We start from the raw sequence: 14,935 nt of genomic DNA, 5'->3' as shown, positions 1-14,935 counted from the left end.
GGTGTAGAACTGATGGAGAACTGGTGGAGAAGTGGTGGAGAAGTGATGGAGAACTGGTGGAGAAGTGGTGGAGAAGTGGTGGAGAACTGGTGGAGAACTGTTGGAGAACTGGTGGAGAACTGATGGAGAACTGGTGGAGAAGTGGTGGAGAAGTGGTGGAGAACTGGTGGAGAACTGGTGTAGAACTGATGGAGAACTGGTGGAGAACTGGTGTAGAACTGGTGGAGAAGTGGTGGAGAACTGGTGGAGAACTGGTGGAGAACTGGTGGAGAAGTGGTGGAGAACTGGTGTAGAACTGGTGGAGAAGTGGTGGAGAAGTGGTGGAGAACTGGTGGAGAACTGGTGGAGAAGTGGTGGAGAACTGATGGAGAACTGGTGTAGAACTGGTGGAGAACTGATGGAGAACTGGTGGAGAAGTGGTGTAGAACTGGTGGAGAAGTGGTGGAGAAGTGGTGGAGAACTGGTGGAGAACTGGTGGAGAAGTGGTGGAGAACTGGTGTAGAACTGGTGGAGAAGTGGTGGAGAACTGGTGGAGAACTGGTGTAGAACTGGTGGAGAAGTGGTGGAGAACTGGTGGAGAACTGGTGGAGAACTGGTGGAGAACTGGTGTAGAACTGGTGGAGAACTGGTGGAGAACTGGTGTAGAACTGGTGGAGAACTGATGGAGAACTGATGGAGACGTGGTGTAGAACTGGTGTAGAACTGGTGGAGAACTGGTGGAGAACTGATGGTGAACTGGTGGAGAACTGAGGGAGAAGTGGTGGAGAACTGTTGGAGAACTGGTGGAGAACTGTTGGAGAACTGGTGGAGAACTGGTGGAGAACTGGTGGAGAAGTGGTGGAGAACTGGTGGAGAACTGGTGGAGAACTGGTGTAGAACTGATGGAGAACTGGTGTAGAACTGGTGTAGAACTGATGGAGAACTGGTGGAGAAGTGGTGGAGAAGTGATGGAGAACTGGTGGAGAAGTGGTGGAGAAGTGGTGGAGAACTGGTGGAGAACTGTTGGAGAACTGGTGGAGAACTGATGGAGAACTGGTGGAGAAGTGGTGGAGAAGTGGTGGAGAACTGGTGGAGAACTGGTGTAGAACTGATGGAGAACTGGTGGAGAACTGGTGTAGAACTGGTGGAGAAGTGGTGGAGAACTGGTGGAGAACTGGTGGAGAACTGGTGGAGAAGTGGTGGAGAACTGGTGTAGAACTGGTGGAGAAGTGGTGGAGAAGTGGTGGAGAACTGGTGGAGAACTGGTGGAGAAGTGGTGGAGAACTGATGGAGAACTGGTGTAGAACTGGTGGAGAACTGATGGAGAACTGGTGGAGAAGTGGTGTAGAACTGGTGGAGAAGTGGTGGAGAAGTGGTGGAGAACTGGTGGAGAACTGGTGGAGAAGTGGTGGAGAACTGGTGTAGAACTGGTGGAGAAGTGGTGGAGAACTGGTGGAGAACTGGTGTAGAACTGGTGGAGAAGTGGTGGAGAACTGGTGGAGAACTGGTGGAGAACTGGTGGAGAACTGGTGTAGAACTGGTGTAGAACTGATGGAGAACTGGTGGAGAACTGGTGTACAACTGGTGGAGAAGTGGTGGAGAACTGGTGGAGAAGTGGTGGAGAACTGGTGGAGAACTGGTGGAGAACTGTTGGAGAACTGGTGGAGAACTGGTGTAGAACTGGTGTAGAACTGATGGAGAACTGGTGGAGAACTGGTGTAGAACTGGTGGAGAACTGGTGGAGAAGTGGTGGAGAACTGGTGGAGAACTGGTGTAGAACTGGTGTAGAACTGATGGAGAACTGGTGGAGAACTGGTGTAGAACTGGTGGAGAACTGGTGGAGAAGTGGTGGAGAAGTGGTGGAGAACTGGTGGAGAACTGGTGGAGAACTGGTGGAGAAGTGGTGGAGAACTGGTGGAGAACTGGTGGAGAACTGGTGTAGAACTGATGGAGAACTGGTGGAGAACTGGTGTAGAACTGGTGGAGAAGTGGTGGAGAACTGGTGGAGAACTGGTGGAGAACTGGTGGAGAAGTGGTGGAGAACTGGTGGAGAAGTGGTGGAGAACTGGTGTAGAACTGGTGGAGAAGTGGTGGAGAACTGGTGTAGAACTGGTGGAGAAGTGGTGGAGAACTGGTGGAGAACTGGTGGAGAACTGGTGGACTGATGGACTCCCATGATCCAGACTGGCCCAGAACCAGGTTTCTCTCAGACTCCCAGCGATCAGAACCAGAACCAGGTTTCTCTTTCCCTGAATCGGTAGGGGGGGCCCTGAACCATTGGCGATGGGCCCTGAATCGGTAGGGCGGGGCCCTGAATAGGTATGGGGGGGCCCTGAATCAGCGGCGCCCGTGTAGCGTATATCTCTTTTCTTTTTCTTTTTTTCATGTAAAGCACTTTGTAGTACATATATGTATGAAAGTGCTTTACAAATAAAGTCTGATTGATTGATTGATTGATTGACCGGACCATTAGCCCGTGATGTTAATGAGGTTGTGGGGAGGTGGGGGGGTGTGGGGGGGGGGTTCGCGGTCATGTGACCCGGCGATGAGACGTGTTGGGAAATGTTGTGATGTTCGTGGTCAGTGTGATTCCTGTGTTTGGTTTGGCAGAACTTCTGCCCCCACAGCTGAACCGGACCAGACCTCGTTAGTCCGGCCCCCTGGGGGCCCGGGTCGTGTTTCTGCCCCCTGAACCGGGCCCTCAACCGGGCCGACCCCCGAACCCGGACCGGCTCTTCTAACATGTCTCTCTCTGTCCTCAGCGACCTCCTGGAGGACCTGGAGAGGAGTCCTCACGCCGCCGACATCGCAGCCTGCTTCGTGGAGAGGGTGAGTACGCCCCCGGGAACCTAAACTACCAGAACCGACCACATCTCATAACGGTCCCGCTGAACCGGAGGTCAAACCAGCACTTGACCCCGGAGGGAGCTTTCTCAGCTCGAAACACGCACCGCTCCAGAACAAGGAGGCCCGGTCTAATTCCTGGATCCAGTTAAAAAGGCTGGCAGCCACAAACATTCATCACCGCCACGCAGAACTGACTTTGGTGTGTGATCAGAAACACATGCTCGGCTCTAAGTGGAGACAGAAGAACTTTCAGTGGTCTGAACTTGAAACTGACAAGACTGATAATGATAATCTACTAATGAAAATCAGACGTTACTTTGTCTTTTAACAGAATCATGAAAAAAACTAGTGAAACGGTCCTGGATGAAAGAGTTGGTTCCTCTAGAGCAGGGGTCAGCAACCTGCAGCTCTTTAGCGCCGCACTAGTGGCTCCTGGAGCTTTTTCAAAAATGTTTTTTTTTTCCTTTTTTTCTTCTTTTTTTTCTTTTTTCCTTTTTTTTCTCTTTTTCTTCTTTTTTTCCTTTTTTTCTTTTTTCTTCTTTTTTCCTTTTTTTTTCCTTTTCCTTTCCTTTTTAATCTCAACATTTCAACTTTTTTCTCGAAATTTTGACTTTTTTCTGAACATTTTGATTTTTTTTTCAACATTTCGACTTTTTTCTCGAAATTTTGACTTTTTTCTCGACATTTTGAATTTTTTCTCGTCATTTCGACTTTTTTCTCGAGATTGTACTTCAACATTAATCTCGACATTTCAAATGTTTTTCTTGACATTTTGATTTTTTTCTCGACATTTCGACTTTTTTCTCAACATTTCGACTTTTTTCCCGAAATTTCGACTTTTTTCCCGAAATTTTGACTTTTTTCTCGACATTTCGACTTTTTTCTCGAGATTGTACTTCAATCTCGACATTTCAACTTTTTTCTCAACATTTCGACTTTTTTCTCAACATTTCGCCTTTCGCCATTTGCCTTCATTCTAAGGCTTATACAAGACTTTTCATTTTTTTGCGGCTCCAGACATATTTGTTTTTTGTGTTTTTGGTCCAATATGGCTCTTTCAACATTTTGGGTTGCCGACCCCTGCTCTAGAAGATAACGTTTCCATGGTGACGTGTTAAACTAATTAACATCTAAGGTGTCTTCAGTCAGTCTGACTGTTTAAAGGGTTAAACGTCCCTCTGCTGGTTGGTATCAGGGTGTCCACCACCCTGGACCTGGACCAGAGACACCAGAGGAGACGGTTGTCTGAGGAGGCCAGAAGAACCTTCTAGACCAGCAGGATGGAGACTAAAAGACTAGAAGACCGTCTCCAAGCAGCTGGATGTTTAGGCTCCACACGACTGGAGACAACCTCCCTGGACGTGAATTCAAGAGGACAACTGAGGACAAACCAAAAAGTCCAGAACAACTTCCAAAGAGGTTCAAGGTGGGCTCCAAGGTCCAGGTACATCAGAGTCGGATCATCCATCACTGTTGTACCCAAAGTAGACAACCGAGGAGGACTCCACCGTCTGAAGAACATCAGTAAAGAAGCATATTAAGAAGCCACAAAGCTTCTAGGACAACGTCCTTTGGACAGATGCGAGAAAACTGTAGCTTTTGGACCAGTCCCATCATCTCTATGTCCAAAGACACAAAAATGAGTCCTTCAAAGAAAAGAAGACTGGATCTACTGTGGAACCTGGAGGAGGCTTGGTTCTGTTCTGGAGATGCTCTGCTGCGTCTCGTACCGGGCGTTGTGGTGGCAAAAATTATTGTCCAAAAATGAATGTCAGGACACCTCAGCTGTCTTTCTGAAGTTTTAATGAAAAGAGGAAAAACATTCAATGAATGGAGCCAAACAGTACAACTGGTCAAACGAACAGTCAGTCCTGAGTGAGCTGAAAATGTTTAGAAACATGTTATCTTATAGTTGAGAAGCTGGGAACTAGACAAAATATCGCCCATCACCCTGACAACCGTACTGTGTCAAAGGCGCATGACCTTGGCAAGGAATGTTCACTTGAAACAGGATCTGTGATCAGAATTTATATGTTATACCAAAATTTCCCATTACATTCCACCCTTTTTAGCATTTTGAACCTGTGCAGGTCCAATGAAACCTGAAGACCATCAAGACGTTCTGGAGACAAATGTCCTGTCCAGAGTCAGAAAGCTTGGTCTCAGTCGCAGATGCCGGGTCTTCCAACAGGATGATGACCCAAAACACACAACCAGAACCAGTCAAGAACCACTCAGAACCAAACATCAGACTATTCCTGAGCTTTATTCCTTAGCTAATGTCATGTTAGCAACTTTTTTGGAGTCTCCGCTAACTTAATTTGTATTTTTTCTTTTTTCAGAGTGAAGCTTTTGACATCTACACACTCTACTGCATGAACTACCCAAAGTAAGTACTTACACTCAATTAAATAAGTGAAAAACAACAAAAAAATGTATGAACCCAAAACTTTGATCAGAAATTGATTGGTTCTTTGGTAACTGAGTCCAGAGATGTCGCCTCTGAATCCAGATAGTCACCTCCGAGTCCAGAGATGTCGCTTTTGGGTCCAGATAGTTGCCTCTGAGTCCAGACAGTCACCTCTCAGCCCAGATAGTCGCCTATGAGTCAAAGGATGTAGCTTTTGGTTCCAGATAGTCGCCTCTGAGTCCAGATAGTCGCCTCTAAGTCCAGAGATGTTGCCTCCGAGTCCAGAGATGTTGCCTCCGAGTCCAGAGATGTTGCCTCCGAGTCCAGAGATGTTGCCTCCGAGTCCAGAGATGTTGCCTCCGAGTCCAGAGATGTCTCCTCTGAGTCCAGAGATGTCGCCTCAGAGTCCACATAGTCGCCTTTGAGTCCAGAGATGTTGCCCTTGAGTCCAGAAAAGTCGCCTCTTAGTCCAGATAGCCGCCTCTGAGTTCAGAGATGTCGCCTCTGGACGTGGTTGTTCCATTTTTTCTATACTTCTGTTTCTCACTAGGAAGTTTGAACCATTATTTGTGAATGTAGGTCTGTATTGCAGTGTTGACAAAGGTTTTCAGAACACCTGTTGCCATGGTAACGCCTGCCGACCTGGTGATTGTTGCGCCAAGCATGGTAGCATGACAATCGTGGATGAGGAAGTGATAAACGGCTAGCCACTCACTGAGCCGTCCGTATAAATTCTCGCGACGTGGTACAACCCCCCCAGAGATGTGCAGAGTATGTGAAATGAATCAATTGCGACCAAAAAAGGTGTTTGAACCAGACTGGAAGTACCTGTCCTTGGACTTGACGTGGGCGGATGGAGACGGGTGAAACTGCACAGCTCTCCAGAGGACGGACCCTTCAGACGATAAACGATGCCATCACTTTTAAAGGCTCGCACCCGTCTCAGAACGAACCCGGGACTCGTTAATGCTGCCGTGTTCCGTTTCACATTTGTTGGGGGGTTTGGACTCTGATGCCCGTCGACGCTGCAAAGCCTCAGCGAGGAACTCCACATTCTTCCCTGCTCTGGTCTTGATAAACGGACTCTGGGGTTCGGTCCGACGGTGACGGGGGCATGAGCGAGGCGTCTAGTTTATGGCTGGAGTAAATGTGTTTTAGTAGAAACACTCAGGGCCGTAAAACGATGAGCGGCGGCGCTGAGAGCCCTGCTTTATGAACCAGAGGAAGAGTTTTGAGTTGTAGCTGAACCTGGTCCAGAACGTTGGGTCCAAACACTTGCAGATGTACGTTAGTTCTGCTGTTTTTGTGGGGACTTCCTCTAATAACCGGACGAGTTCTGACCGGTCCAAATATGCCCACTTTCTCCTGCATAGTCCACATTCCGGATTTTTGTGTTTCTTAAAATGCCTTTTGGACAAAACAATGAAACGTTGGGCCGCGTCCCATCTCTGCAAGTTCCCCCGAGTCCTTCCAGACTTTAATGAGTTCTGCCAACAAACAAAGAGTTCACTTCAGTTTATTTGTGGAGAACCACTTTACAGCAAAAGTAAACAAGTTCGGTGTAATTCCAGTTTAATACAGTCCAACTGCAGTGTGATACAACTGATACGGACAATGCTAATACAGAACAGTCGCTTCTACATTTATTAGAGCAGCAGACGATAATCCCCCAAAAATGTCCACGTCTCTTCTCATCATATAAACCCGTTTGTGGGATCCAGGGTTCGGTAAGGGTTTACAGCTGGGTCGCTATTGTCAAGGCTGAAGTGCCAAAACCCTAACCATACAGATCCAAACACCACCAGTGGAGGCTCGTCAACCTCCATCAACCTCCAAGTAAACATATTCACAGTCTGGTACAAAGAACTGTTTTGTTCTCCGTCGTTAGAGTTCACATCCGTGACACCTGTGGACTTTTCCCAGTGAACTTCTTAATGCTACCAACGTAGAAGTGGACATTGATACCACCCCAGACTTTCCCAGATCCTGGATTCTGGACTTGGGCCTGATAGGGATTACAGGTTAGCCCATTCTTGGACCAAGCCACCAAAGGTCAAAAAGAAGATCTCTGAAATATAAAGCGGTGTCATCGGCATATAAACTGACATTTGTATTATTTGAGTGTCAACGTGTAGAATTAAAGCAGCAGAGATCCTGATACAAAGCCTTGTGGTACTCCTCAGTTACTACGTTACATGTATCTCATGTGTGGCAGTCCATCCCAGATGCCTCTGAGTCCAGGGACGTTGCTCCACCTCTGAGCGTGAGGCTTCTGTGCTTCACTGCAGAACCATATTGACGGCGGTTTCCTCATCGGTCCCTGGATGGCTCTTGAGCTCTTGCACCTTGTTCTGCAGGCAATTACATTCCTTGAATGGTTTAACATTCTGGACCGTAGAAGCTAAATCTGCTTCCAATTTTTCTTTTAGGAGCGTTTTTCAAACCTTTCAATTACGTTTCTGGATACATTTGTTGACGAAACAGGAATTCTTCGTCCGTCTTTGCTGCCAACTCTTTGGAAAGTGTTTTGACGTCTCTCTTGATTTCTCTCACCGGCGTCTTCACCTCGTTCCGTGTGAGAGCATCCGTCTTTTTCTTCTCCGCGGAGAGAGTCTTCCCGCCATCGATCTGACAGGCAGATGTTTGGCCCAACTGGATCTCGGCCGGGCAGCGATCCAGTCGGGGCCAAACATCCCTCTCCATTTCCACGCACTTAAATCACCGCTCACGACTGTGAGAACCGCCATCGCCGTCCCAGTTGCTGCGTTTAAGCCTTAAGCTGGTTCAGCTCCCGTCGTTGGACACGACGCCGGCCCCTCCCTCGGACCTGGCCCCTCCCCAAAGCGCCATTAAACGCCAGTAAGTAGGTCAGCTCCAGCTCTCAGCTCTCAGCTCTGCGGTTCTGCATCGCTGCTCCTGTTGCTGGATCTGTCCAGGTCCGAGGTGCCAGACGGGTTCCTCCGTCCTCAAAGAGTTCCCAGGCTGAGAAACATGCGAAGGTGGCTCGATCCGATCACCACATACTGCAATAAAAGGAGATTTATCCGGCGTCTCTGTCACATCTTTCTTTATTTCTTTATTTCATTCATTAAAAGAAAAACCAACCAGTTCAATATAATTATAACAAATCTCTTTCCTTGAATGAAAGGGAACAGAAAGAAGACTAAGCTTATTTTATCTGTCCGTTTTCCTAAGAAATCAAATTTCAATTAATGTAATAATAAAAAACAAAAATGAATTACAAATTACACAATTAAAAAAAACACACTTACCAATAAACATAATTCCAAAAAAAAAACTACAACAAAGTTATAAAATAACACAAAATAGCTTCGTCAAACACGTAGTCGTATTCTTTTTTGATTCAAAGAAAAAAAATATGAAAATAGTGCTAAAAAGAGATAGAGAAAAAAAAGAAAACCCACCTAACTTAACAATTATCATGATATTTCTTCATCAAACTTTTTAACATTTAAAGATCTCTCTTCCTTTTAAGTTATACTTATTTTCTATGTTTTCACTTTTTTTCTCTATATTGATTGGCAAAATGTTCTTATGAGCTTTTCACATAATTTGCAGAATTCTGTGGTCCACTAAGTCAAGAAATTTCAACAGTTTTAACTGAAGGAATAATGGATTTGAAGGATGACTATTTTGTTTTCTAATAATTATTCTTATGGCTTTTTTTTTGTAAAATGAAAATAGAGTATATTTTTTGCATTTCAAGCATTTCTCCATCTGAAGTCGCTCTGCATAGAAAGACAACTGGAAACTATTATGAGGTTAAAACCGAGCAATCAGACGGTCAGAATCAGAATCATTTGTGGCTCCTTTATGAGTCATAGCGTGAAGCTCCGCCTCCTCCCCTTTGCACTTTGTTTTGGTACGTTTTGTACCGGGGAACTTTCCCCGAGTGAGAAGGAAGATCTGGCTCGGCTGTCTGTGGTGTCGTGATGTTTGGGTTTGAGTTTCAGACTCTGGACTCGGTTCTGTGTTTATTTCTATTTTCATTCATCTGTTCTCATTAGTTACATCTGGGCCCCGCGGCCCGGTTCAGTGTTTAGAGTTCTGTTTCCTTCTGTTTGTGGACCCGTCTTCCCCTCCTCGGCTTTTAGTCTGAGTTGTTTTTCGTTGCAGATTCTCGACCTCTTCTTAATCAAAACGTAGAGGTACAACAGCTCCTGTCTTCACAGCTGTGTTTATAGCAGTTGGTGTAAGGGGGCGGAGTCTGACAGCTGTTTGAGTGACACATGCAAGTCTGTGGTGCTGCTGATGGTCTGGATTGGTCTAGGAGGTCTGGATCAGTCTGGGAGGTCTGGGATGGTCTGGATTGGTCTGGGATGGTCTTGGGTGGTTCTGGGGGCTTGGGAGGTCTGGATCAGTCTAGGAGGTCTGATTCAGTCTGGGATGGTCTGGATTGGTTTGGATCAGTCTAGATCGTTCTGGAGTGGTCTGGGAGGTCTGGATTGGTCTGGGATGGTCTGGATTGGTCTGGGATGGTCTGGATTGGTCTGGATTGGTCTGGGACGGTCTGGGATGGTCTGGGACGGTCTGGATTGGTCTGGATCGGTCTGGATTGGTCTGGGAGGTCTGGATCCGTCTGGATTGGTCTGGGATGGTCTGGATGTTGGATGGTCTGGATCGCTCTCTTGGAGGTCTGGATCCGTCTGGATCAGTCTGGTAGAATTGGAGTGGTCTGGATTGGTCTGGAGTGGTCTGGGATGGTCTGGATTGGTCTGGAGTGGTCTGAGACCTCTAGAAGACCCTAGTGTACCGAGTAGTTTCATGGTCCACTCAAAGTAACATGTCCAGGTCCAGACAAGCATCCCTCCACCCCCGTGCTTGAGGTGGTCCTACTGGTTTCCTCCAGACCTGGTTCTGTGGGTCCAGACCTGGTTCTGTGGGTCTGGTCTCGGGTTAAATCACGTCATGCGTTCCCAGATTGTCATGACATTTGCAGACGAGGACGGTCTGGTGGATCCAGCGGGATCCAGATGCTGAGGTCATCGGTTCTGCTGGACTCCATCTGTGTAACGCTGTGGATTGATGAGTTGCAGCTGAGGAGGGGGGTTGGGGGGGCTTGGGGGGTTCTGGGGGGTCCGGGGGTTTGGGGGGGAGGCTGTTTCTGCAGAGCCAAGTTTGAACAGAGCAGGGAAACCTTCCAGCAGCACACAAGAGCAGAGGTGCATGCTGGGTTATCGGAGCGGGTTACCGGGTTCATGTTGTGGTCTGGAGAAGCCAGCAGACCTACAGGTTCTGCAGGTCTGCTGGTTCTGCAGGTCTGAGGGTCTACTGGTTCTGCAGGTCTGAGGGTCTGCTGGTCTACTGGTCTGAGGGTCTACTGGTTCTACAGGTTCTGCAGGTCTGAGGGTCTACAGGTTCTGCAGGTCTTTAGGTCTGAGGGTCTACAGGTTCTGCAGGTCTGAGGGTTTACTGCAGGTCCAGCAGAACCACCTAACGTGAGTCTCCCGTGGAGCTCGAATGGTTGCAGTTCCTCGACCGGCCACCAGAGGGCACTCAACCTCCGTCCACCTCCAGGCTCAATGTCCAACACAAGAATTTATAAGAGTGTTAAAAATGTTTTCTAATATGATAGATTGACAGTCGGCTCGGCCGTTCTCCTCGTCTGTAATCGTCATGCTGCCGTGTTCACAGCATCCAGCAGTCGTCATGGTAACCGGTTTGTCTCGCTGCAAACGTCTGGCGGCAGCTCTGCAAAGATTTCGTCTGAGGCGTCCCCACCAGGGTCCAGGAGGACCTGGGCCCAGAAGACCTGGTTCCAGAGGACCTGGTCCCTCTCTAGGGATCGATCCGTCCTGTGTCCGGTTGTTTCTCCACGTCTTCCCCGTCTCCTCGTCTCCTCGTGTCTTGGTTCGATTGTTTCCCCCCGTCCTCCTTGTCTCCTCGTCTCCTTGTCTCCCCTCATCTCCTCTCGTCTCCTCATCTCCTTGTCTCCTTGTCTTCTTGTCTCCCCTCGTGTCCTGGTTCGGTTGTTTCTCCCCGTCCTCGTCTCCCCTCGTCTCTTCGTGTCCTTGTCTCTTTGTCTCCTCGTGTCCGGTTTGTTTCTCCCCGTCTTCCTTGTCTCCTCATCTCTCCTCGTCTCCTCGTCTCCTCGTCTCCTCTCGTCTCTCCTCGTGTCCTGGTTCGGTCTCTTCCCCCCGTCCTCCTCGTCTCCTCGTCTCCTCTCGTCTCTCCTCGTGTCCTGGTTCTGTCTTTCCCCCCGTCCTCCTCGTCTCCTCGTCTCCTCTCGTCTCTCCTCGTGTCCTGGGTTCGGTCTCTTCCCCCCGTCCTCCTCATCTCCTCGTCTCCTCTCGTCTCCCCTCGTGTCCTGGTTCGGTCTGTTCCCCCCGTCCTCCTCGTCTCCTCGTCTCCTCTCGTCTCTCCTCGTGTCCTGGTTCGGTCTCTTCCCCCCGTCCTCCTCATCTCCTCGTCTCCTCTCGTCTCTCCTCGTGTCCTGTGTTCGGTCTCTCCCCCCGTCCTCCTCGTCTGTGCCAGATTCTGGTCCGTGGTTTCCAGCGTTTCTCCAGATGAGTCTGAATACTTGAGGCTGCGTTTCTGCTGCGGAGGAACTTTTCAGGGTCTGCAGCGGTTCGAGGACGAGGGACGCCGCAGACATGCTGGACGCTCCGAGGGGCTGCTGGGACGCGAGGCGTCTCCGGAGACGCCGGCGGCTCCTAGGAAGACCTTGCGGTCGCCGGGGGGTTTAGGACTCGGTCCGCCGGCGTCTGGGGGAGACATTACCTCTAACTCTAACTCGTCCTCTAGCTCGTCCTCTCTTCCTCCTCTAACTCGTCCTCTCTTCCTCCTCTAACTCGTCCTCTCTTCCTCCTCTAACTCGTCCTCTCTTCCTCCTCTAACTCGTCCTTTAACTTGTCCTCTCCTCGTCTCCTCTTCCTCCTCTAACTCGTCCTCTCCTCGTCTCCTCTTCCTCCTCTAACTCGTCCTCTCCTCGTCTCCTCTTCCTCCTCTAACTCGTCCTCTAACTCGTCATCTCCTTGTCTCCTCTTCCTCCTCTAACTCGTCCTCTACTTGTCTCCTCTCCTCGTCTCCTCTTCCTCCTCTAACTCGTCCTCTAACTCGTCATCTCCTCGTCTCCTCTTCCTCCTCTAACTCGTCTCCTCTTCCTCCTCTAACTCGTCCTCTCCTTGTCTCCTCTTCCTCCTCTAACTCGTCCTCTCCTCGTCTCCTCTTCCTCCTCTAACTCGTCTCCTCTTCCTCCTCTAACTCGTCCTCTCCTTGTCTCCTCTCCTCGTCTCCTCTTCCTCCTCTAACTCGTCCTCTCCTCGTCTCCTCTTCCTCCTCTAACTCGTCCTCTCCTCGTCTCCTCTAACTCGTCTCCTCTTCCTCCTCTAACTCGTCCTCTCCTCGTCTCCTCTTCCTCCTCTCACTCGTCCTCTCCTCGTCTCCTCTAACTCGTCTCCTCTTCCTCCTCTAACTCGTCCTCTCCTTGTCTCCTCTCCTCGTCTCCTCTTCCTCCTCTAACTCGTCTTCTCCTCGTCTCCTCTTCCTCTCTTTGTTGGCGGGGTGATGGATGTCAGAGAACTGGATCCACATAGTTTCCAGCATCGTCGCTCTTTTCCGAGTCGTCTCTGTAATCTGGTGATGAATGTTTGTGAGGCTCCCAGCAGCTGTGGAGTCCTGGCTCCACTTCCTGGTGTCTCTTTCCTAACGGCGTGTCCTCTGTGTCCCCCTGCAGCTCGGTGGCGGTACTGCGGGACTGCATGAAGAACGAGAGCCTGGTTCGTTTCTTCCAGGAGAGACAGACGACCCTGAACCACTCGTTACCCCTGGAGACGTACCTGCTGAAGCCGGTGCAGAGGATCCTGAAGTACCACCTGCTGCTGCAGGTGAGGCCTCAAATACTCTCAAATACTCCAAAATACTACACACCGAGCCTCAAATACCACCTGCTGCTGCAGGTGAGGCCTCAAATACTCTGAAATACTCCAAAATACTACACACCCAGCCTCAAGTACCACCTGCTGCTGCAGGTGAGGCCTCAAATACTCTGAAATACTCCAAAATACTACACACCCAGCCTCAAATACCACCTGCTGCTGCAGGTGAGGCCTCAAATACTCTGAAATACTCCAAAATACTACACACCCAGCCTCAAATACCACCTGCTGCTGCAGGTGAGGCCTCAAATACTCTGAAATACTCCAAAATACTACACACCCAGCCTCAAATACCACCTGCTGCTGCAGGTGAGGCCTCAAATACTCTGAAATACTCCAAAATACTACACACCCAGCCTCAAATACCACCTGCTGCTGCAGGTGAGGCCTCAAATACTAAAAAATACTTCAACATACTTCCACATACTACACACCGAGCCCCAATACCACCTGCTATTACAGGTGAGGCTCCAGATACTACCAAATACTACATCTAGCCCCCAATGCCACCTGCGACTACTGGTGAGGGTCTAGACCAGGAGTCGGCAACCCAAAATGTTGAAAGAGCCATATTGGACCAAAAACACAAAAAACAAATATGTCTGGAGCCGCAAAAATGAAAAGTCTTGTATAAGCCTTAGAATGAAGGCAACACATGCTGCATGTAGCTATATTAGTTATACCTGGGGGGAGATGATTTTTTCATTATGCACTTCGAGACAAAAGTCGAAATGTCGAAATTAATGTTAAAGTACAATATCGAGAAAAAAGTCGAAATGTCGAGAGAAAAGTCGAAATGCCGAGATTAAAAAAGGAAAAAAGAAAAAAAAAAGGAAAGAAGGAAAAAGAGAAGAAAAGAAAAGGAAAAAAAAAAGGTCAAACATTTTTGAAAAAGCCAGGAGCCACTAGGGCGGTGATAAAGAGCCGCATGTGGCTCTGGAGCCGCAGGTTGCCGACCCTGGTCTAGATGCTACCAAATACTACACCTGGAGCCCCTAATACCACCTGAGGACTACAGGTGAGGCTCTAGAAACTAGTACATCTGGAGTAGTTACCAGGTGCGCTACCTCGACGATGATGTCACAAAGAGCCAGACGGAAGTGTTCTCGGCCCCCTGAAGATTTTGTGTATTTTGAGTGTAGAAATACTACAGTATATATTTATCTTGTTTATTTTTTTTTTTTAAAACATTTAGTCAGAATACAAGGAAGAACAGAAGATGAGAATTCTAACTTTCTGGTGAAATGCATGCTGGGACCCTGGACCGGACCCAGGTCCGAGGTGGGTCGGGTCCAAGCCCACCTCTGAGAGGAGCGAGGGATGATGAAACGGAGAGAAAGCCGCCTCCGTGCTGCTGCTCTTCCTCTGATGTGCGGAGGCCAGTTTAAACACTGGTCAAACATGTGTTTGGCTCCGCACCGGGAATTTCCCATAATCCTCGGCTGGCCCGGCTTCAGTCGTCTGAGATGAGCTGCTCCTCAGATTGTTTTCTCCTTTAATCCCACTCTCCGAGCTCCTTGTTTCCAAACCCCCGAAACATGTTTGCATGTGTGTGAAACCGGCCCACAAACATCCCTCCGTGAGGGTTTTGTTCCCCGGTTCCTCAAACTTAAAAGGAACAGAGATCTTTAAAAAAAAAAAAAACTTCAGGACAAAATGAATGGAACGTTGTGTTTCTGTAAAAGGTATCAGTTTATGGAACAATCTGGATACAGAAGCCAAAGAATGCAAATCAAACATTACATTTAAAAGAATAATAAAAGCCAGTTTGATTAAGAAATATCATGATAATTATTAAGGT

At 48.5% G+C, this 14,935-nt stretch overlaps 1 protein-coding gene across 2 annotated transcripts in view; it reads left to right on the top strand.

The window, feature by feature from the left end:
* The window catches only part of plekhg2 (pleckstrin homology domain containing, family G (with RhoGef domain) member 2), an 89,264-nt gene that overhangs the window by 60,930 nt on the left and 13,399 nt on the right, over positions 1-14,935 (top strand). For both annotated transcript variants that reach the window (XM_061719933.1, XM_061719934.1), the window contains exons 5-7: positions 2,742-2,808; positions 5,169-5,215; positions 12,933-13,083. In XM_061719933.1, the coding sequence (XP_061575917.1) occupies positions 2,742-2,808; positions 5,169-5,215; positions 12,933-13,083 (265 nt within the window). The remainder of the gene's footprint in view (positions 1-2,741; positions 2,809-5,168; positions 5,216-12,932; positions 13,084-14,935) is intronic.

This window comes from Cololabis saira, chromosome 4, assembly GCF_033807715.1.
Source record: "Cololabis saira isolate AMF1-May2022 chromosome 4, fColSai1.1, whole genome shotgun sequence".
Classification (NCBI taxonomy): Eukaryota; Metazoa; Chordata; class Actinopteri; order Beloniformes; family Belonidae; genus Cololabis; species Cololabis saira.
Note: the sequence above shows the minus strand (reverse complement) of the source record. Positions and strands in the feature narration are given on the sequence as shown.